Below are 24,635 nucleotides of genomic sequence, written 5' to 3'. Positions count from 1 at the left end.
GGCACAATTAGGAAGTGCCATCTGCTCTAACCTCTGTAAAGAGTAACTGTGAATTAATTTGCTTTCATTTTCTGCTATAAGACCAACCTCGTAGGAAGTGGGACTATGGTTCAACCCTAGAGTGTACATTTAGTGCAACACAGCTAGCTCTGGGTTGAATTAAAAACAAAAAGGAAGCATTGAGGGTTCTAGTTACAAGGAAAGCCAATTTAGATCTTAAGCAGAACATGGTGTAGCGTGGTCACGTGACACACCAAACCCTTTCCTGTACAGACGCACATCTTTGCCTGCGTATGTATGCCTGTGGGCACATGTAGAAGCCAGAGGTGATATCACATGTCTTTCTAAATCGCATTTCCACTTTATTCTTTTGAGACAGGGTCTCTTACTGAACCTGGAGCTGTTTAAACCAGTTGGCCAGTGAGCTCCCAGGACCCATCTGTCCCTGCCTAACTAGTACTGGGGTACAGTGGCGTGCATTCATACTGGCAACAAACAAATCCAAACCAGTTGTTAAGGGTGTGAACTCAAGTCTTTATAGCCACGCAGCAAACACTTAACCACAGGTACACACATGTCTGCTGGTTTTCTAGAGAAACATATATGACTTGTTTTAATTTTGGCTGGTTTTGTTCCCTGTCCTTATCTGAGAAGTACAGGGCTCTGGCAAGGTACAACTCATTTGACAGTTCCCATTTATACAAACGAAATAAAAACACAAGTAGAATTTTTAGTAGGTGCTAAAACTTGGTTTTGAAATTTTATTAAAAAAATATATTTGCAAACATATAAAATTTAGGATGAAAAATGCTCATTTTAAAACATGTAATAACTTAATATTTGCAAACATACACAGATGGTATAAAATCCACTAAAAAGGTTAATGAGGTGGCATTGCGTTCATGGAACAAAAGGTCATGGCGGCGCAGGGCTTCTCACCTCCACGAAGGAGCTGAGGGCCCGGTACAGCGAGAGCCACACGGTCAACGCCATCGAGGAAAGACCACTCACAGTACGCACACTAACACGCTTCTTAGGGATTCCAGATAAAAGGGAAACACAAACTTTGCATTTTTCCCACTTCAAAGTGATCGCTATTGCAATGCAGCATTTTAAAGAGTGATGCCAAATCTGAATCATGTGAAACATTGCACATCTCTTCCGCTGAAACTTGAAGAAAAAACACGAAAACAAAGTAGCCCCAAACCTAAAACCCACAGGCTCCTTGAGGCCCTGGCTGCACGTGGAAACCTCTCAAAGGCGTCTACTGGACGGTGTTCCACTTAGACCCGAGGGCTTTGGGTTCTGAAAACAGGGCACTGTTAGTTCTAGAAGGTACTCTGAACACAACGGAAGGAAACCAAAGGCAGGCAAGAAGAACACATGGTCCACAGTAGATGTGCCAAAAGGACTCAGGACTCAGCCATGACCCCTCCTCAGTCCTTGTCCCCACAGGGTTCTGCTGTGTCTGTGCCCTTCTCTTCCCTCCACGCTAAGGTGGGATGGCTAACTCTGCTTTGTAAGCAGCTAGGCACCTTCAGTTTCAGGTTGCATTGTTAGTATTACAATGGCAGTTATGGCCTCTACTGCCCAAATGAGAAAACTTCAAACAACATTCTTTGGGGGAAGGGAGCAATAAAGCTGCATGGTTTCAAAAGACTACTTACTAGCGGACTCGATGGCATTTATAGTTCCCACAAGAAGACTCAGGCCACAAATAGAACCAATGCTTGCACATGCAAAATCTGGTCACTGGTATGTAACCCAAGCCTGGGCCAAGGCCTTGAATGAAACACCACTGTCCAGGGCAAACTGTGGACAATACATATGAGACTACAGGGGATGCCTCTCCTGACACTGAGGGTCACTTGAGATTTACAGCTCAAAGTCAAGTAGATCAAGTGGCAAACCTTATGGGGCCCAGGAGAGGCATACAATTGGGAAAAAGGCAGTCTGAGGGACTGGGGGTCAGCTGGGGTGTGCATCCATCCAAAGATATAACATTAACTACAATGAAAAGAGCAGTGTCACTCACCGGTGACATCCCAGACACAATGCATTCCAAACGCTGGGCTGCTAATCCCAGACCCCTTGACCATAGGAGTCAGGGGATGGGGTGTATACACAGGCAGGCAGAGTGGCCTGAATGCGGTCTCCTGGGCTCTGTCAACCTAGCAAGAAGCATCTCCAATGTCCCTTTCAGTTCAGCTAAGGTTCCAGCAAGGACACTGTAAACACGCACGTTATGCTGGCAGAGGTTCTCGATCGCACGCCTGAATGAGGAATAAGGCAACGGAGCTGACTTCAAGGCCAGGCTCATCCAATTGCAGCTATCCAGGCCTGGCCTGGTGCTCTAGGGGGGGACTTCCTAAGAATCATGATCTGGGACTTCTGGCTGCTGAATTTTATGTAAATGCTTGGAATATATAAATCTGGGAGTTGAAATAGGTTTGCCCTTTTCAAGTCTCCGTCACTTCGGCACTTAGAAGTTTATGTTTACACTGAGGAAGCCTTCTAGGAGACTCTCCTTCACTGTCTGTCAGTCATTCCTAGGAACAGATGTGACTGCAGACGCTCTTTAGAGTAGCAATTCTTCATCCTCTCCTAACATCACACACTCGGAAGCATCAGCCAAATCCAATACCTGCTGGAAGAAGAGTGCTTCGATTCCCGTTTCCTGATGTCCGCTGAGACCCGCGCGGGGATGATCACACCCGCAGGAGCGCTCATGCTAAAACAGCCCCGTGGTTCCTTGCCCCCCACACCTCCTACCGTCAGCAACACATCTTCCCACTACAACTTCATCTTCCTTAGATGACGCGTGAACAATTCATTTTTGGTTGCTAAATTTACACACTATCATGAAAACAAACTACCCCTAACTGAGTATGAAACGTCTAGGCTTCCCTGAATTCTGCACACTCCACACATAACTAGGTAGACAACAAGAGAAGAAAGATACGGAACTGAGAAGCAGAAACATTGTCCAGGAAGCATGTTGAGATCAGCACGAGCCAACCCAAGTATTCTTTAGGCTAAAAAACTAAGACCAAACTAAAATAAGTAATTAATAAGTAGTTATCTAAAATTTCACTAGAAAGAAAGCGATGAGCCTTTGATTGAGTTCCCATTAAAGCTTAAGCGACTATTCCTGTGGGACTGTCACGCCGTCGGTCAGCGCTATTCACAGCGAGTCCTTATGCTAGCTGGTTGAGCCAACTGGGTTCTTACCCATCATTAAATAGTGCTCAGAAAAGTAAGCAGTGCATCTTAATTGGTTAAATACTACAAAATGACCTGTATCATAGAAACAAAGACACTTCTCATTCAAAGAATATCTCAAAATTACTATTGCTGAAATCATCAAATTCTACATTAAAATATTACTAAACACCATTACATGCCATAAAAGAATAAATAGAAACCATGGCAGATCAATAGCAGCATCACAAAGCATCTTTACAGTTTCACACCGAGGCTGGAGGAGCTCAGCCTAGGAATATACTGGTGAGGCTCTGCGTCTCACACGGGCTCTTTGACTCCATATTCTACAACAAAGGAAGGCAGTGTGAGCACAGCTCCCTTTTCTGCATAGCTTTAAAACTGCTCTCAGCACGTTTGAGGAATGGAACCAGAATGGCTTTGTCAGATTGGTCCACTGGTCCTTTTGTCAAAGTGTTAAGGAAAACAATCAACAATAACTTTAACTGTTGAGACAGAAAAGGAAAATAAGGCTGTGCTTCACACACCAACTTGATACTTCCAAACCACTGGAGAGTTCACTAAAAGTGGAGCCTTCTGGGAGGATCTGCATCTGTGCAGCCCCAGCCTCTGCTTCAAAGGTTTCGAGCCTCCTCCACGAGAGCCCAGCCGGGCCCTGCCCAAACAAACAGCCATACTTCACTGGAGTTTGCACACGGCAGGACCAGGGACACTGAACGAAATACAAAGAAATCCCAGAAGTCTTAAGGCCCAAGAGGGATGCTCATAGAAAACATACTTCACTTGAGAACAAACACCTTCTAAAGAATCAACTTAAGCTCCGATCCTTAAAACTTGAAGGTACTCTGTGGAGCTGACATCCGTTCAGAGCTTGTAGGGCCAGAAGTGGAGGGAGGGCGCGGGCTCCACGGCGTGGCTCAAGGCTGGTGGCCCCTCCCAGGCCTGGAGAGCAAGCTGACAATCAGGCTCCTCATCCCACACACACCCACGGGACTCAGCACAATGGTCGTTTTTGTCAAACAAAGGTCTGCTGGTGATGCTTCACAGTGAAACCTCCATCATCACTGAGAACGTCTCTAGAAAACATCCTTAAGGAACAAGGCTCTCTCAAAGGCTCAAAGTCAGGCTTCTCAAAGCTCCAGGTTCTGCTGAGATGTGCAGGAGGAAGCCTGCTTGTTTCTGAGGTGCACCCTCTACCCCACACTGACTCTACTCCAGTCATAGGTTGTGCTTGTCTTTGTTCTTGGTCAAAACCTGCAAGTAGACTTCATGAAGTGTACTTAGGAAACTAGAGTCATTCTGGAAGAGACGGGAAAGGTGGAGATGCAGTGTCAGTTATCTCTTCAGAACTTACTTCATCAGCAACAACTTAGGAAGACACAAAAATGATTGGTGTAACCAATCCCCCCAAACCTCACCCCAGAGACAGTCTTGGAGTTTACAGTCATCATTCCACCAGGAGGGTATACCTGGGAAGAGAGATGTTTCTCCCAGGCAGCAATTTTATCGGGATACGAAGTGAAAAGCTGACGCCCTCCTACCTTTATTAGATGTATGAGGGTGTCCTGCAGCTGAGACTTGCTGAGGATGATGGAAGGCCTCCTCTGATTCTCGGGCGTTCCCACAGTGAGGGGAGAAGGGGAGCTTGCCTTCCTCTCTAGGTCTGTGGACCTGGGGACTGTTTGCTGGAACACACTGGGGGACAGCAGGATGGAAGACACTGCTGCGGTTGCTGCAGTAGCCAATGCAGGGCCTGCGATCTGCGGGAGACAACAGAGCCACAGTGACTTGCACCGCAGTGCAGCAGCAAGCACGCAGGCACAGAAGGGACACACGGCGAGGACCACTAGTGTGAGACTGCAGCACAGGGCGGCTAAACACTGACCCTGCCCTCTCTCCTCTTTCTTTTTAGAGAGGGCCCCACTATGCAGCCCTTGTTGGCTTGGAACTCACTATGTAGACGAGGCTGGACCAGAATTCCACCTCCCAAGCGCAGGGTTAAGGGGCACCACCACTCCTGGTGTCTTTCTTTTTAAAGTGTCTGTACTCCATTATGAGTCCCACGGAGCAGGTATGGGGGCGTCGCCTTCCTTTCCCTGGAGACTTCATGTATATGGCTTTGCCTGCGTGTGCGCCTGTGTACCATGTGCATGGCGTGCCCACACAGGGGCCAGAAGAGGATGCTGGGTCCTCTGGAACTGGAGTGACAGCTGCCAGTGCTGCTCAGTAGCCGCTGAGCCAACTCTCCAGTCCCTCCCTTGCTTTTCAGCATACAGCTGGGCTGGGACCTCCGCAGACAACAAGAGGACAAGCTAACCTAAGCAGGCTAACTTCTGAAAACCCGGGAGGGTACAGGCCCACCAGCAGCAGGTGAGCAGACACGGAAGACCTGCGTCTTTGAAGGACTGGGTGAAGGGTGGTGGACGACGTGTGTAAAAATGAGGCCAGCGCGTCATAAAGGAGGACTGAAGTATGCAGGCCTAGGAGGCTTTGTCATCACAAGTGAGGACTGAGGCGGGCAGTGGTTGTCTCCTGGGACTCTCTGCTTTTCCAGGTCAAGGAATATCTCTTAATTACAGAACATAAGGTCTATAAGCAACTCAGTCCTAGAAGGGACACCTAGACAAGCCACAGCTTGAGTGTCAGAGCTTTCACTAAGGTGGTAAGAAGAGTGTACCTCACACCAGCAGAATCCAAAAATGTTCAATGTGCTCTTCAGGGAAAAGGAAGTCCCAGGGTTGGGAAATGGCTACGTGTTTGCTATGTCTGTTTTAGGTTAGCTTGTGAGGACCTGAGTTTAGATCCCTAGGAACATGCAAAAAAAAAAATCCAGATGCACAGGAGGTGGGGACGACAAGGTGACCAGGCTCAGCCAGAGACCCCGGCTCAGAGCATAGTGAAGAACTAAGGAAGACACTTAAAGTCAGGGATAGCCGCGCGCGCGCACACACACACACACACACACACACACACACACGCACACACACACGCGCACACACTGTGAGGTGGGTAGGTCCTTACCGGGACGGCACCGGGTAACACCTTAGGCTGGGCAAATACTTCAGGATCCTGGTTTTGCTGCATAGACTGAAATGTTTAATGGGAAAAAACGATCAGATACAGGAAGTTTTGTTAGTTATTGGTGACAAATCTAAGTTATCAACAAGGAATATTCAGAGGCTGGGAGAAACTGGTGGGCCAGACAGACAAAGATGCCTTCCCACAACAAGCTTTGGACAGCAGTTCCCGTGGAGTCGCCCTGGGGTGAGGTTTTCCCGTGACTCTAAGATGTGAGCTGGGGACTTGCAGGCTCTACTAGTGAGCCATACCCTCAGTCCTGGGCTTGGTGTCTAAGTTTTTGAGGCTGGCTTCCAATTTACAATCTTCCTGTCTCAGCCTCTTAAGCAGCTGGGATTTTTTTTGTTTTGTTTTGTTTTGAGACACAGTTTCTCTGTATAGCCCTGGCTGTCCTCGAACTCATAGATTTCCTTTCTGTGTGCAGCACCACTGCCTGGTACATGTGTTTTTTTGAGACTGAGTTTCACTGTGTGGCCCTGGCTGGCCTGGAACTCACTTTGTAGACCAGGCTAGCCTTGAACTGGATCTCCCTGTCACTATCTCCCAAGTGTGGGGATTAAAGGTTTGTGCTACCATGCCTGGCTTTGGAACATGCATCTCCTGTAAAAGCTGGGGATAGCCCAGGCTTATGCTTGCTGCTGAGTGTGTATAGACCACATGATTAAAAAATATCTTCCCAAGCTGGGTGTTGGTGGTGCATGCCTTTAATCCCAGCACTTGGAAGGCAGAGGCAAGTGGACCTCTGTGAGTTCGAGGCCAGCCTGGGCTACAGAGCTAGTGTCAGGATAGGCTCCAAAGCCACAGAGAAACCCTGTCTCGAAAAACCAAAAGTTAAAGAAAAAAAAATGTTTTCCTTTGCATACTTTTCCAGGCAAGTGACTCTACTATGTCCCCAGTCCCATTTCTTGAAAGGTTGTTTGAACTTGGATAGATGGCACTCAACAGACTTCATCCTAAGTCACATTTTAAACGCTCAGTTTTCTTGAAGAGAATTTCCCTTTGCTGTTGTTTCTTTTGAGACAGGGTCCTCCAAGCTGGTGTCTAGCTTGAGATTCTTCTGCCTCAGCTTTCTTACTATAGTGTGCATTGTCAGAGCCTTTGGGAAAGAGTCAGTGCTGCACAGGGTAGACCAATGTAGACCAAGGCTGCCTGCCTGCCTGCCTCTTTCTTCCTTTTTTTTGAGACAGGGTTTCTGTGTAGCTTTGGAGGCTGCCCTGGAACTCACTCTGTAGACCAGACTGGCCTGGAATTTAGAGACCCTCCTGCCTCTGCCTCCAGAGTGCTTGGATTAAAGTCATGTGCCACTACTGCCTAGCTAAGGTCTTTTTCTTTTGAGACAGGATAGCCCTGGCTGGCCCAGAGCTTGTTATGTAGACCAGGCTGGATTTGAAATCACAGATTGCCTACTGAGACTAAAGGCATGTGCCAGTACACCAGGCAAATGCAAGATCTTAGTCAGCTGCTTCCATCTAGATGCGTATTCACACGCAGGAGTGTGGTTTCTGCCAGCACCACGCAGGAGTGTTGTGCCGTCTTTCAGGATGAATGTGGAGAAGGCGGGGGCAGGACCACTGCCCAAGTTCCCAGATGAAGGGAGTGGTGGGACAGACTCTTTCCCTCTGCAATCAGAAGCCCTGATAAGTTTTCTTCCACACATTTCTTTAGGTATTTTATCACAGCAAAAGAAAAGTAGCAGGGCCAGGGACAGTGGTGGTGTACACCTTTACTCCCAGCACTTGGGAGGCAGAGGTCTGTGAGCTCAAGACCAGCCTGGTCTACAAGAGTGAGTGCCAGGAGAGGTTCCAAAGCTACACAGAAACTCTGTCTCTATAAACAAACAGACTGAGAAAGAAAGAAACAAACAAAGAAAGAAGGAAAGAGAGAGAGAAGTAGCAGGAACATTTCAGGGTTATGGCACCTATCTCCCCAGCAGAGTCCAGCCCACAGCGCAGCACCCCCCAGTCCTTCTGCTGTGACCACTCATCTGAACTCAACTCAGTTTTTTTTTTTTTTTGGTTGTTCCAGACAGGGTTTCTCTGAGGTTTTGGAGGCTGTCCTGGAACTCGCTTTGTAGACCAAGCTGGCCTCGAACTCACAGAGATCCGCCTGCCTCTGCCTCCCGAGTGCTGGGATTAAAGGCATGCGCTACACCGCCCGGCTCCCCCCTTTTTTTTTTAAAGATTTATTTGTTATGTATACATGTTTTGTCTGCATGTACACCTGCAAGCCTGAAGAGGGCACCAGATCTCATTACAGATAGTCGTGTGGTTGCTGGGAATGGAACTCAGGACCTCTGGAAGAGCAGCCAGTGCGCTTAACCTCTGAGCCATCTCTCCAGCCCAAAATCCACTTTTGTTTTGTTTTTTGAGACAGGATCTCATCCTGGAACTCTCTCTGTAGACCAGGCTGATCTCAAACACACAGAGATCCGCCTGCCTCTGCCTCCCAAGTGCTGGGAGTAAAGGTGTGCGCCACCACCGCCTGGCTCATTTCCTCACTTGTAAACTTGCCATTTATGAACTACTTCGAAGGAGGGCAAATGTCTCCCTTTCCCTCCACAGCACTCTACTATGAAGCCTCACTGACTGGATATTTTAAAAATTCACTTGTCCATGCTACCCAGCCCAGGTCCCTATTGCTCACACACACGTCTCATACTACTCAAAACCACAGCTTCTATAGTACACACACACATACAGTGTCTCATATTACTCAAAACAACAGCTTCTATAGTACACACACACACACACACACACACACACACACACACACACACACACAGTGTCTCATATTACTCAAAACCACAGCTTCTATAGTACACACACACACATACACAGTGTCTCATATTACTCAAAACAACAGCTTCTATAGTACACACACACACAGTGTCTCATATTACTCAAAACAACAGCTTCTATAGTACACACACACACACACACACACACACACACACACACACAGTGTCTCATATTACTCAAAACCACAGCTTCTATAGTTTCCCTGCGTCACTCCCTCCTGCTCCGGTCATTACCTGGAGAGTTGGAGCAAGCACCATGTTGCTCAGGGAGGCGGAGTTCGCTGCTCTCGCTGCTGCTGTCTTAGAGGGAGGCTCTATGAAGCTCTCGGGGGTGGCCAGTTGGCCAGCTGCTGAAGAGAAGTTGGGTGCCATTGCACCTTTTCCAAGAGGCTGTGCCTGTATTTGGTCATGCTGTGAGGTCAACCTGAGTTTCTGGAGCAGATCAGCGCTTGGGAGGGATGTGCCAGTTGTACTTGACAGGCTCACCGGGGCCCTGAAGGGGCTCTGGCTAGCAATCAGACTGCTGTGGCTTAGCTCAGGGACTGGCTGGTTCAGGAGTGGAGACTTCTGTCTGGGTGTGGTCTTTACTGCTTGCATCATGGTGCTATTCCGAGGTAAGTGGGGAACCTGTGTGACAGGAGCTTCGGCTGGCAGTGTAGGACTTAGGACAGGGCTCAGGGGGATTGTGTAGTTTGGGGCATGCTTTTCAGCCGACTGTGCAATGGAGGCAGGAGTGATGAGCACTGGGGTGGCGACTTCAGGCTGGACGACTGTGTGGTGAGCAACAGAGCGGACACCTAGGCTGTCAGACTGAGGCGTGCCCCCTGACTGCTCAAAGGGCAACGGGAGAAATGAGCCGGGCTCTTTCTGAGATGCATCTCCAGGCAGCTTCTCCACATCCTCTGACTCTAGACCCACGGCTGCTGGCTGCTCCTTTGGCAAAGAGGTGCCAAACAGCTCTTCCACTGTCAGATGTTTGTGACCAGACGGGGCAGACTGAAAAACAGAACCAAATGACACAATGAAAGAAATCTCTGCCAATCAATGCAACCAAATTCCTTTTCATTACACAAAGATATATACAAGTAAGGATAAGAGTGTGAAAAGACAAAACCCTGTCTGGGGTAACTTAATATGCAATAGGGTTCAAGTAGCTTCTATCAAAGCAGATAGAAATCTAATTACTAACAAAGCTCTGTACTGTGGAGTTCCATGTAAATAGTTTAGTTTACTTTCTTCCCCCTGGTGAATGTGGCTAAGGTTATATCACAACAAAGCTCCCAGCACCTAAGGGCCCATTGTTACTAACATACTGGGACATGATGCCAGCAAGAAAGGGGACCAAATTCTAAGAAATTCACTTCTATTGTTCATGACAAAAAGCTAGCATTGAACTGCAGGAACCTAAATATCCCAAACAATTGTGACCATGTATTACCAAGCCTTTCCTGTTCCATACCCTCAAATAACAGACCCTGAAGGAGAAGGAAAATATCTGCACTGAAGATTAGAGCTAGGGAAGAAGCTGGGTGGTGAGCCTGATCCAGCACACGTACATTGCAGAGGATATTTTATTCCTCTTACTTTGTGATGTGCTCTTTAGTTAAAGTGAGGTTCTAAATTTGGAGTGGCTTTTTTTTTTTTTTTTTTTGACACAGGGTCTCTCTACATAGCCCTGGCTGTCCTGGAACTCACTGTGCAGACCAGGCTGGCCTTGAACTCAGAAAGATCCCCTTATATAGTGAGGCTACATCAAAACCTGTTTATAAACTGTAGAAGAGGAATAGTAATAATTCACATGGTTCAATTTCCTTATATTTTTACTTCTCCAGAGTCCTGTATCTAAATAAAAAAAAATACCAAGGTTAAATTCTCAATTATTAACTGGAAAATTTTTGTGTAAACATAAAAATTATATAATCATACACATAATTGTGACAATTATTTCACAGCTCTACTACCAAGCTGTGTATACTTCAGATCTTGGGTTGTTTTATTTTTTTTGGAGGGTGTATCCGGGCTGGCCTTGAGTTTCCAACAATCCTGGCTTTAGCTTCCTGACTGCCAAATGCCTAACAATTAAAAAAATTCTTCATGATAAAACAAAATGGCTCAAGACTGTGTGACAAGAAGACCTGTGTGCAGCAGTTCGTGCCTATAATCCCTGCCTATAATCCCAGGGTAGGGAGAGGAGGCAATAGGGTTAGTCTGGATCTAAGGGAAGCCTAGGCTACACAGTGCTCTATGGACAACCAACCACAACCAAGGCCACGGCCAAGCCAACCAAAACCCCAATCAATTCTACTAACCCTCTAACCTGGGAGTAAAGCACAACTGTAACACTACAGTTAGGAGATAGCGGTAGAGGATCATAAGTTCAAAGGTCACCACTGTGTTCTTGAATACATAAGACTATCCCCGACAATCTAATCTAATCCAGTTCAAGTTAACTTAAGCAAAACAAAACCAAAGCAAAGTACTGGAAAACGATATTCATGTTCATTAATAGAAATTAATGTGGATCATAAAATCATGCCATATATATACTACATATATGACCAACATTTAGATACTCTTATTTTGAAAAAAGAAGTACTGGGGCTATTCTGCAGAAATTTCAGATAGGAAGCCATACTTCTTTTTTTTTTTTTTTTTTTTTTGGTTTTTTGAGACAGGGTTTCTTTGTGGCTTTGGAGGCTGTCCTGGAACTAGCTCTTGTAGACCAGGCTGGCCTCGAACTCACAGAGATCCGCCTGCCTCTGCCTCCCAAGTGCTGGGATTAAAGGCGTGTGCCACCAACGCCCGGCTAGGAAGCCATACTTCTATGTTAAATAGGAATAACTAAATCACATGAAAAAACAAAGAAAACACACGGGGAAAATATTCCCAAGAGAATTTAACAGATGAGTGGATTATGGAAATGAAGCTCATTGCTCTGCGGGTTGCACTTGCGGGCACACACATGTGCACATGCAGGTAATGTGCGTGTAAGTGGAGGACAGAGGACATGCTAGACATCCTCTGTGAACAGAGCTGACCTACTCAGCTGACAGTGAGGTCTGTGTCTCCCTCCTCAGTGCTGGGTTAAAGGATGAGTGCCACCGAGCCCAGCTTTTTTGTGTGGCTGCTGGGGATCCAAACTCTGGTGTCATGCTTGCATGGCGGGCACTGTACTGACCTGAATCACCTCAGCGGCCCTCATGAAATGGGATTCAATGCTGAAGTTTGACAGTATCAGTTGCTACTCAGCACTAGATGGCAGTGTTACCAAATAGATACAGTATCTGTGTAGGTCAGAGTAAGGATTTGTAATTGTTTTAGACAATCACACAGCTTTTGACAATGTCCAAATCTCAATACTTTATAATCTGTTGGTTTTAGCAGAAAAAGATGCAATTTTATTTTATTTCATTATTTTGAGGTAAAGTCTTGCTATGCAGCTTACATAGCCTTCAAACGTGGGAGTTCCCCGCTCAGTTTTGCATACTTGTAATTCCAGCCCTAGGCAGGTGGAGACAGGTGGAAACAGGGACTTGCTGGCTAGCCTAGATAGCTATGGCAAGCTATGGGCTAGTGAGAAACTCTGCTTAAAAAAATAAGTTGGGCAGTAGTGGTGCACGCCTTTAAACCTGGTACATGGGAAACAGAGGCAGGTGGATTTCTGTGAGTTTGAGGCCAGTCTGGTCTACAAAGCAAGTTCTAGGATGGGCTCCAAAGATACACAGAGAAATCCTGTTTCTAAAACCCCAACACCACCACCACCACCACCACCACCACCTCCACCACCACCATCACCATCACCATCACCACCACCACCACCACCACCACCACCACCACCATAGATGGAGTATAAAGAGTGGCATTTGAGGTGGCAGGGTCCTTCTCATGCGCATGTGTGAGGGTACCCTCACACACATGTGCACACTTCCCACATGCTCCTAGAGCAAACAAATCTGTGGAGATGTGCATGGTGGTGCTTGCTTGTAATCCCAGACCTTGGGAGAGAGAAGACAGGATAATCAAGGTTGATCCTAGGTTACACAGGAAGTTTCAGGCCAGCCTAGGCTATGAGACCCTCTCTCAAAACAACTGAGAAGACAAGGGTGGAGAGGTAAGGCACTGGCTGGTGTACTTCATATATACAAGACTGTAACATAACAACATGTATAATCCATGCTAATACACACAAACTTAGAAATACTCAAAGATAATTTTTTGTTGTTTGTTTTGTTTTTTTGAAATAGGGTTTCTTTGTATAACAGTCCTGATTATCCTGGAATTTGTAATCCAGGCTGACCTTGAACTTACAGAGATCGACCTGTCTCTGCCTCCCAAGTGCTGGGATTAAAGGCATGTGCCACTAACACCTGGCCATGTAATTCTTAATAGCTAAAAAACTGCATACTACCCAAATGTCCTTTAGTGGGGAAATATTTCAGTCAAAATGGTTAAATTAAGTTACACAGGTTACGTATTCCTAGTCTAAAAGGTTCCCCAAATCCAAATCCTTTAAACCCCGATGTGAGGCCAGAGATGAAAAGTGCACTTCACCTGTGGATAGCGCTTGTGTATCGTACATGGAGGGGAGGAAACCAACCCCACACACTACAATTTCAGTAAGTTTGGGAACTCTGCTAAATGGGAAGGACTCTCAAAAGACTGCATACTATGACTCCATTTGCATAACACTCACATTCTTTATCTGGAAAAACAAGTGGTTGGCAGGGGTAAAAACGGGGGCTGCGTGTCGTGATGCATACCTTTAATCTAAGAACTCAGGAGGCAGAGAGAGGCAGGCAGATCACTGAGTCTGAGGCCAGCCTGGTCTACATAGTTCCAGGACAGCATGCACTACAGTGAAAGACCTTACCTCAAAAAACAAAAAATGAGAAGATGGTGGAAGAAAGGAAGAGCACGACAGGGAAGGTAGTGTGGCTACAAGAGGCAACACAAAGGATCCTCGTGCTGACTGAAACAGTGTCTACTAACACAGGACAAAACTACAGACCGAGTGCACACACACACATTTAAATGAGAAACTATGAGCAAGATGGTGTGTGGCTTGTGTCAACATCCTGGGTGTGTTAGTATACCACACTCTACAAGATGTTATCCATGGGGAACAGGGGATGAGCACACGGATTCTTTCTGTATTATTTTATATGTATATTTAGTATTTGATAGGATCTGCTTTTGTTATCCAAGGTGGCTTGGAAAAAGTTATGCAATACAGCAGACAGGCCTCAAATTCATGACCCTCTGCCTCAGCTGCTGAAGTTCAGGGGTTACAGGTGTGCACTACCAAGTCTGGCTCTTTCTATCCAACTTATCACTTTATTCCTGGGTGCTAAAGCCACAACAACAGTACAAAGTGAATTCCAGGGTGGGCTCACAAAGAGAAACCCTGTCTCAAAAAACCAAAGACACACCATTGAACAGGGAGAGAAAACTGCTGGTCCTGGGTGGGTGTGATGGTGTATCCTTTAATTTCAGCACTTGAGAGGTAGGGGCCAGCCTGGTCTATACAGCTAGTTCCAGGTCAGCAAGGGCTACAGAGTGAGACCCTGCCTCAAAAAATAAACAAGGAAACAAACTGCAGATCTCATTAACATGAGAAGTGAAAAAAGAAACAAAAAAACAAACTATGCTAGCTAATTAAGGTCAGCGAGAAAACAAAGCAAGCAGGACAGAGATGTTTGTTCCAGAGGGTGCTGACTAAATGAAGGATGTTGGAGACCAGCAGAAAGAAGACTGCACATTCATGGAGAGAAGTGCTATAAGCCAAGGGAAACACCAGGTCAGAGGCCTGCAAGGAGGCAGGGGCTAGGTGGGCAAGACAGATGGTAGGAGTGGTTGGCACAGGCAGAGGGAGGGACCAGATGCCAGGTAGTCTCGTGGGCCGTTATTATGAGCGAGACAGGACACCACTGGGGAGTTGTAACAGCAGAGGAATGGACGTTCTATTTACCAGGATAACTCTGCTCATCTGGTTGAGCATAGAGAAAGAAGGCAATATCAATAGGAAAAGCTAGGGGACTAGAAAGGAGGCTGCTGCATAGTCCAGAAGAGGGTTTCGTGGGCCTGGGGAAGGAGTTGGATATATGTCATTATGATGTCACACGTGATCTGACAGACAAGCCACGTACCAAGCTTGCACAGTGGTTCAAGTTCTTAAAAAATGTCACTGTTCTGTTACTTTGACAAAGCCAGGGCTTTAGCTGTACAAACCTTATCTTGTAACCCAGAGGGTGTCTCTTCTAGAGTCTCGGTGCTTCCCAGATTGGAGAGCTGAGTGCTTGGCTGTAACCCAGGGCTGGAGATATTTGAGCCGCCCATCTGATTCTTGGAAAAGAATTAAAAGAAAAAGTCTATCATCTGAAAAAAACGATTGCTGTCTAATCTGGTTCACATTTGAAGTTACCAAAAATTCCTTAACTAAAAAATAAGCAAAAAAATCTGTATGTTTCTATCAATTTTCATAACTTCTCTAGTAAAATTTCTATGAAGTGGAGAATCTATTTCTATACATGGTAGCTCTAACCATCACACATTTTAAGGAAAAGATGCCATGATTCTAACATATTTTTCCATGATTTAATTAGACAGGACACTGTAACTGTTGGGAGACACAGCTCTACCTGTATGCCCACCTCTACAATCAGGATGCAGAGCACGTCCGTCAAAGATGCTCTCCTGCGATGGTCCACTAACATCATGACCCCGATGACTCCAAGAAGCCAGTGGTTTGTCCTCTGCCATGGCTTTGTCTTTTAAACAACGCCACACAAAGTGGAATGGAATATAAGCCTGGTACTGGTTTCTGACACTTGGCATAAAGCCTCTAAGATTCACGTATGCTAATTTATAGTATTCCTTTTTAAATGCTGAGCACATAACATTTGGATTATTTTTAAAGAATTTTCTTTTATGTGTATGAGTGTTCTGCCTGCACGTATATATGGGCCTTATTACGTGTGTCTGGTACTCAGGGAGGTCAGAAGGAGACACTGGATTTCCAGGAGCTGGGGTTACAGATGTGGTGAGCTGTGGGCGCTGGGAACTGAACTAGTGTCCTCTGTGAGAGCAGCGGGAGCTCTTCGCCCTGGAGCCATCTCTCCAGCCCTTTGTCTATGTATAGTAACCACATGCACGGGTGAGCGCCTGTGTGGAAGGAAGCCAGGAGGGTCTCAGAATGAACCTGGGTTCACTCTGGGCTGTTTGCCTACACAGGTTGGTCAGCAAACCCCTAATCTTTAATTAACCCAAAATACTTACTCCTCCTGTTCCTTCCAGCCTTCTGAGCTGGGGGTATAGGCTGACACAGCCATACTTTTTACAAACGGAGTCATCTCCCCAGCCCCCTTTTCAGTTTCACTTATGAACACAGCTTGAATAACTTGTGTAGACAAAAGTCTTATTTCACTAGCGTAGACAACAAGCAAAGACCAATCAGGGTATGATGGTAAGTATCATTTTCTTCTAAAAGATTTTTTTCTGAGACAGTCTTGCTATGTATTTCAGATGAATCCATGATCTTCTTGCCTCAGGCTCCTAAGTCTTGAAATTACAGGTGTAACAACTACACTTGACTCAGTTTTTTTTTTTTTTTTGCGTGTGTGTGCATGTAGTTGTTTTTTATGTGTGCATGTGGAGGCTGGGAGTTGCTGTTAGATATCCTCAATCACTCTTTATTGAGGAAGGGTGTCTCACTGAATGGGAGCTCACAAATTCTGCTATACTGAATGGCCATCAAGCTTCAGAGGTCCTTAGTCTCTGCCTTCCCAGCACTGTCCTGAACCCCAAAACATGGGCATGGGGAGTCCAGCTCAGGTCCTGATGCTTGCATAACAAGTGCTTTTCTGACTGAGCCATCACTCCGGTCCTTAGTTGAGCAGTCTGATGTTTTCTTGCCATTTAATTTATGGGTCAGTTTGAACTGAATTTTGAGTAAGATGCTACAGTTTGGTTAAGACTCATTTTGTGTATATGTATATACACATGAACACCCAATTATTTTAATACCACTTAAATTCAAACTTGTCAAAAGTGATACTATGAAGAAAACAAAAAACAAACAAACAAAAAAACCAACCCCCCAAAACAAAACAAAAAACTGCCGGGTGCTGAGGGGCGCACACCTTTAATCCCAGCACTCGAGAGGCAGAGGCAGGTGGATCTCTGTGAATTCGAGGCCAGACTGGTCTACAGAGCTAGTTCCAGGACAGCCTCCAAAGTCACAGAGAAACCCTGTCTCGAAAAACAAACAAACAAACAAAAAACTGATACTACGATGACAACGGGTGATGGTAGTGCATGCCTTTGATCCCAGCACTCAGGAGGATCTCTGTGAGTTCGAGGTCAGTCTGGTCTACAAAGGGATACCCAAAGCTGCTACACAGAGAAACCCTGTCTCTAAAAAACAAACGAATAAAAATATTTTTATTATAAGGAATCTTTAGTTGGGTACGTGGTTTATAGTGGAGTGCATACCTAGCATGTCCAATGTTCTGGGGCTTAAGTTCCAATATTGCAAAATAAACAACACAATGTAACATACATAAGAATCCTTAAAGATGACCACTGGTGGATATACAATTACAATGTTTTGGAAATGTAAGTTACATTTTAAAGATTTGTTCCAGCTTTTCATTAAGTACTGTCTGTGTCAAGATAACAAAACAAACAAACAACTTCAAAACAAGAAACATCTTCAAACTTCATTGTAAGACAGAACAATTCTAACAAGAAAACACGCTCAAGAGGAACAGGGTTGCAAAGGATGCATTTCTCTTATACAAGTGGTAATTCTCATATTATTTCAGAACATTTTTGTTTTTGTTTTAAAGACAGGGATCCTTCAGACAAGCCTGAAATTTACTATGTAACTAAAGCTGGTCTTGAACACTGACCTTCCTGTTTCTACTTTCCAAGAGTCAGGATCACAGGCATGTGCTACTATGCCTACGTAGCTCTAGAACACATTCAGTCAGGGCCACCCATGTGAATTGGGGTGAAAACAGTCTGCAAAGGCTATGAGATACTTTAATCTTCTAACATGCTGCTTTCTGAACAGGGTCATCATCAATTACTATCAACCCCACTACAGGGAATGACTGGCATTGATTAGAGGACATAATATTGTTCCCGAGAAACACTTAAAGCAGAAGGTATAATGCTCAGAAATATTAAAAATTGGGAGCCTCCCTAAAAATCCAGATCTGTCATTTTTCAGAGTGAGGCTGGATGATCTGAAATTCTTACAGAGTTTTAAGTTTCAAACAGTCTTTATAAATACTATGCAAAATGCTGGATTTGTGCTTCAATAGTCAGGAGGCTGAGGAGAATCACTTGTTTGGGGCTAGCCTGGGTTACAGTGAGACCCAACAAAAGGAGAGAGGGAAGAGAGAGACAGAAAGGGAGAAAGAGAAGCGATAAAAGAGAGAGAATACAAAAGACATGATTATCTTATATAAACTGAGTCGATAGGGAAGTTAGAATTGGAATTAAATCTCATTAAACCTGAGGCCTTGCCTACCCTTCCTGCCCTTGGCTGCCAGTCTCTTAAGCCTAGCAAAAAGAAACAGAGGGGCCATCTGTCTGTGCTGCTGGGGAGAGCCCATCCCAACATGAAGATCTGGGTCCAGAGTCACTTCTAATATCAACTCCATATGGCAAAACAGGCAAACAAGGCAGAAAGCAGAACTTTTGTTAAGGAAGCTCTGCTTATTTAGTTTTTAGAGCCAAAAAGCAAAGACTCTAAGTAAAATGTTAAAGATTTAACAAATCTTGAAACATTTCGTTTGAATCTAACCTTAGATAGCATCTTATATACTCCAGCATGCTTTTTTTTTTTTTAAACAATAGAAGGCTCTCTCTGTATGATTGCTTACCAGGTTTTCAGATTGCCCACCTGACACTAGAATTTCTAGTGTCTAGGGGCCAAGTGCAATGGGGACTGTTCAACACCATGGGAATGTCAAAAGAAAAAAAGAAATCTTCTTTTCTTTCCTTTCTGCCTCTCAGTCAGACAAGGAAGCATCCTTCCTACTTGACGACATCTAGTTTTTCTCTCATGGGTATCTGATCCAATCACCACCAGGCGCAGTGATGACCAGGACTCATGCGAACAGAGGGGTGATGAGAACAGCACAAGGTATTATGAGAAAGGATCTACGGAAAATCAGTTAGCCTTTAGACCAAGTCAAACAACTGTAACAAAAAATCAACAAACCTCAAACACCCTGGTCTACAGAGTGAGTTTCAGGGTAGCCAAGGTTACACAGAGAGATCCTGTCTCAAAACAACAACAACAACAACAAATTCCAGGGGAAGCCAGCGATACACAAAGAAACCCTGTCTGGAAAACCCAAAACCAAGAGAGAGAGAAAAAAAATAAAAATAAAAAAAGCAAAACTGACCAGATAGCCATGTTTTCAATTCAAGGCAGGGGCAGGTAGATATCTGAGTTCAAGGCTAGCCTGATTTACAAAGAAGTTCCAGGACCATACAGTGAAACCTAGTCTCAAAAAAACCACAACATAGCCGGGCGTTGGTGGTGCACGCCTTTAATCCCAGCACTCGGGAGGCAGAGGCAGGCTGATCTCTGTGAGTTCAAGGCCAGCCTGGTCTACAAGAGCAAGTTCCAGGACAGCCTCCAAAGCCACAGAGAAACCCTGTCTCGAAAAACCAAAAAAAAAAAAAAAAAAAACCACAACAACAACGATACAAAACATTCCCTAAGCTACCTTCCCCCCCAAAACAAAACAACAAAAGCCATGCCTCCAAACAAGAGACAGAAAACACTGAATTTCAGAAAAGTGTCACATCTGAGTAAAATTCCAAATGATGGGTTCAATTCTAGAACACAAACGTGCCATTTACTATTATGGGGCACAAATTACCATATTGTTTTCAAACACCACATAGGTCCTTAGGCATCTAGCACTGAACAGAACTGCAGGGGTGAAGAGGCGCTATACTGCCTTCCCTGAGCGATCCACTGAGCGTGAGCTTTGGTCCTCTGTGACCATTTACTCCCACAGTAATTCTATAAAGACTATAGGAGCAGGAGATGAGTTTTAAGATTTCCTCCCTAACCAATTGCTCTGAGGTAAGCAGACTTTGTTGTTTTCTAAATTAATGACTGCTTGGGTGCTTGAGGACTCTGCCGGCCTCTCAACTCCAGCAGGCCCCTCCCTCTCCTTTGGTGTTCCTGGTCAGCACTCAGGGAGCCTTACCTTTTCATACTCATCCTTGGCTCTGCTAAGCATCTCCAGGATGTCGATGGGCCTCTGGTCGCTGCAGCCATTGGCCTGGCTGGGACTCTGTTTCTCTCGAGCAGCCTGCTGGCATCTCCGCGTCTCCTCCTCTACCACACTACAGGAAGAGAAACAGGCTTCAGAAAGGCCACGCCACACAACTGGACTCCAGTGTGCTCTTGTCAGCTTTCTAAGGATAAAGTAAGAGTGTCACATGACACTGTCCTTGTAATAAGATAAAGAGCCTTGGTTACCTCCTTCCGGAAAATACATGACTTAACCATGTCAGCACCTCAATCCTAACAGTGAACAGTCCCTTACCTAAGATAGACAAAAATAGAATCCCTTTCTGGAGGTGGCAGAAGTAGCCACATTAAGAATTCCTTTCAAGCATATGCTTTTCTCCACGAGTAACTTAAAACCAGCACAACTAAGTTGTACATGGATATCACTAAGATGTGGAAAACGGAACCGCTCACTGTGACCTGGCCCTGAAAATGGGTGCTGGTGACGTCTCCATAAGCAGACAAAAGGCTCTGCACTAAGTGGGTGACCAAACTTAGGGTGGTTATGGGTCTGTACTTGTATTTTTACTGGCACTATTTAATTCTTCACTTTAAATTCCACAAGGCAAAAGTCTCAAGAAAGCCATTGTCAGGGTTGGGGTCTTCAACTCTTCTTTTTACAGGCTTCCATTTTATTTTTTTTCAACACACACATATACACACACACACACACACACACTCTTTTTTTTTTTTCGAGATAGGGTCTCTCTGTATAGCCTTGGTTGTCCTGGAACTTGCTCTGCATGTAGACCAGGCTGACCTTGAACTCAAGAAAGATCCACCTACATCTGCCTACCACCCAGCTTGAACAGGCCTTCTTTTTAAAAACAAAACAAACCCATATGGAGTTTATTGGTAGAGGGGGAGAAAGAGGGTTAGGCGTTGGCCAACCGGGAGCAGAGAGCTGAATAGGCCTTCTTGACATGAGATTTTATGGGTGTAAGTCTTGCTTGTTAGTTGTGTTAACTGAGAACTCACAGGCAAAGACAGAGTCAAACACTTCAGAAGCAAATGGCTTATTTCGAAAGGACATAAGTAACAGAAGTAACATGAGCAACAGTAATAAGGATAAGGCTATGTCACTCAGTGTCAGTTAAGACAACCTGACCGAGACTACTGATTAGTGTGTGTGCATATGACAACGGTGTTCATCACTTAACACTAGGTTAAACAATTCTACTTTTTAAAAAGATAGTGGAGCCATACTGGAAGAGACAGCTCAATTGTTATGCAAATACATGCTTTGCAAGCATAAGGATCTGAGTTGGAGTTCCAGAACATACATAAAAAGGATGGGAGCTGGCTTAACCAGTGAAGTGCTTGCTGGAGAAACATTAGGGTCTGGGTCCCCAGCAATCATATAAAAGCCAGGTGCAGCAGTGTGCATTGGCATCTAACTGGAGGGAAGTGGAGACAAGGGACAGCGGACCCTGGGACTCACTGCTCAGCCAGTCTAGCTGAGCCAGTGAACTCCAGGTGGAAGATGACAGAGGAACCCTTGGCTTCTACCTGCATATGTGCACACACACATGCACACTCACATTCATAGACACAAACACACAAAATAAAGTGATGGCGCATGCTTGTAATCCCACACTAGGGACTCACTGGCCAACTAGCCTAGCTTATGTGGCAGGTTCCAGGCTTGCTTAGCCTACTTTCTTATAGAACCCAGGGCCACCTGGGCATGGTGGCCCACACTAATCCCAGCACTTGGGAGGCAGAGGCAGGCGGATTTCTGTGATTTCGAGGCCAGCCTGGTCTGCTGTCCTGGAACTGATCTGATTGCCTCTGCCTCCCGAGTGCAAGAATTAAAGGAATGTGCCACCATGCCTGGCCTCAGCATTCTAAGTTTTAATGTTTAGAATTTTGTCATTGACCAAAGACAGCATTCATATTTTAGATCTAGTATAGGTTTAAGCAGTCACTCAATATCTTACATGGTCTTCCAGTTTTAAGTTGAAGAATTTTTATTATATTGTGGCTATCAAATGGGTCATAAGGACTATATCTAACAGAATGTGGACTGGCAGACATGCTTTATTTATTGTGATGCTGGAGACTAACCCCAGAGTCTGCCTGGAACATGCTAAGTAGTACTTTACCAATGAACTTCATTCCTAGGCCAAATTCACTTGTTTAAATGCATAAGGTGTCAAAGTTTTAGCAGCACTAGTCATTGGGGTGGTATTCTGAATTACACAGACAACAGAGGTATATGCAGGCAGATAGACAACAATGAAAGCTGTTCCCCCCCCTTTTCCTAATCTTTGGTGACCAGATTCATTTATCCCAGAGTTAGTGGTGATATTGTGAGGCATTTTCTTCAGATATAAATAGGCCAAGAATTCAAAAGTCACTATAAACTGGGCACCTTTTAATCACTTTTTGGGACACAAGGTCTCCTTCTTAGGAGGCTGATATGTGCTATGCCATCCAGGTTGACCTTGAACTCACAACCCTGGCATCTCATTACTGGGATTACAAACATCTTTAATCACTTCCAGAGTCCCATTTCTATTTGCATATCTATTTCCAGGATCAATTCAGATGGGCCTTCAGGGTTCAGCTCCAATAACCACTGAAGTTTAGTATCTGGAGTGCTGCCAAGGCCCTCAGAAGAAACTTCAAGATGGTTTTCCTTCGGCAGCTGTTAGGGCTCAGACAGACAGATTCTCTCATTTGGAACTAAATAACTCTAATTTGGCAGGAGAAAGTATCAATGTATTAATAAGTAAGTGCTTTGGTTGAGGTCAGGGCAGGGGCTCCAGGATATCAGAGCCGGCTTATTTGTTCTCTTATGTGATGCTCTCCACGGCTATAATACAGCAAGGGCCTTTGCCCATGTCAGCCCATGCTTCTGACTTCCACCTATACCATACCTACAAGCTTGAGCAGAATAAATATCTGTCTCAGCCGGGCGGTGGTGGCGCATGCCTTTAATCCCAGCACTTGGGAGGCAGAGGCAGGCGGATCTCTGTGAGTTCGAGGCCGGGCTGGACCGATAGCCTCCGAAACAATACAGAGAAACCCTGTCTCGTAAAAACCAAAATAAAAAATAAAAATAAAAAATAAAAAAAATAAATAAATATCTGTCTCTATAAACTAAATGAATGCCTTTGTTGAAAAGTAGTGTAACTTTACAGATAAAATGCCTTAAAGGAAGTGTGCTTCTAGAAAGTCACCACTTTCTCTAGTAAGACTGTCAGTTTATAGGCAGCAAAGATCCCCAAGGTGCAACTAGCAGTAAACACAACAGGTCCACCCTGCAAGCTCACAGACAGAGCGGATGGCAGAACAGTCAGTGGGTAAACATTCAATCAGGACACACCAGTAGTGCTGGGTTATAACCTGACATGTAAGCACACCTAGAATTGAAGCTACTGGGTTAACTATCATACTTTCAGGATGATTAATTAAAACTTACAGTTAAAAAAAGACTATTTTCCCCCAAATACATAGATACAAACCCTGAAGAGAATAACAGAATTTGGATTTGGTAGGAGTGAGAGTTCTCTGTAGATTCAAGCAAAAAACTAAAGAGGAAGCCAACACATGCCAGAAGACACTGCCCACTGCATGTTCTACTCCAGTTCTACAGGGCTCCAGGCCCCATCTAGCACTACAGTGTCTTGGGCTCCCAGAATTCAGTCTTGCATGATGGTCACTCAAGAGGTGGCCCCTACAGGCTAGCACAAAGACAATAAGCCATCCTTTAGATCATCAATTGAATGGAAACTATTTTCCAGATTTCAAAATTATGAGCTTTAAATATCTTTTGTAGACCTGGGCTTTCTAAACCCAGCCGATGCTCAAACCAAGTTCATCTAAAGGCTATATAATCTGTATCAAACTACTGAACACAGGACCACTCATTACAGTAGAACTTGGTACAGTCTCTGTATATGGTGGTCAGGCTATGTCCTGACCACCTCATATTCTCTGTCAGGCAATGTGGACTACATCTGAGTATCTGTTAGACTGAATTGTCTGTAGACTGGATACAATGGATAAATGCTCCAAAGGAAAATTTAATATTCTGAAAAATGCTGTTGATATTAAATCATTAAACAAATGTCCTTACATTTGTAGATAACAATCATACAAACCAATTTATGCATACTCAACACAGATTAAAAGGGAATAGACATTTGTAACTACACTGAGATCAGCAGGATTATAGGTACTTTTTAGAAAAAAAAATCTGCCTGTGTC

General features: G+C 44.9%; 1 protein-coding gene across 2 annotated transcripts in view; it reads right to left on the bottom strand.

Annotated features, from left to right (window-relative positions):
• Positions 1-727: 727 nt before the first annotated feature.
• Positions 728-24,635, bottom strand: part of Dcp1a (decapping mRNA 1A) — a 46,692-nt gene continuing 22,784 nt past the window's right edge. The window contains exons 5-10 of one of the 2 annotated variants that reach the window (XM_040747793.1): positions 20,335-20,473; positions 15,326-15,439; positions 9,332-10,093; positions 6,244-6,309; positions 4,764-4,982; positions 728-4,521 (exon numbers count right to left, since the gene is read on the bottom strand). In XM_040747793.1, coding sequence (XP_040603727.1) covers positions 4,441-4,521; positions 4,764-4,982; positions 6,244-6,309; positions 9,332-10,093; positions 15,326-15,439; positions 20,335-20,473 — 1,381 coding nt within the window. In that variant the 3' untranslated portion in view covers positions 728-4,440. The remainder of the gene's footprint in view (positions 4,522-4,763; positions 4,983-6,243; positions 6,310-9,331; positions 10,094-15,325; positions 15,440-20,334; positions 20,474-24,635) is intronic. The other variant, XM_040747794.1, reaches the window with a different exon arrangement.

The sequence above is a fragment of the Mesocricetus auratus genome, unplaced genomic scaffold (genome assembly GCF_017639785.1).
Source record: "Mesocricetus auratus isolate SY011 unplaced genomic scaffold, BCM_Maur_2.0 Super-Scaffold_100006, whole genome shotgun sequence".
In the NCBI taxonomy this organism is placed as follows: Eukaryota; Metazoa; Chordata; class Mammalia; order Rodentia; family Cricetidae; genus Mesocricetus; species Mesocricetus auratus.
The sequence above is the reverse complement of the archived record's forward strand: the minus strand, read 5'-3'. Positions and strand labels throughout refer to the sequence as shown.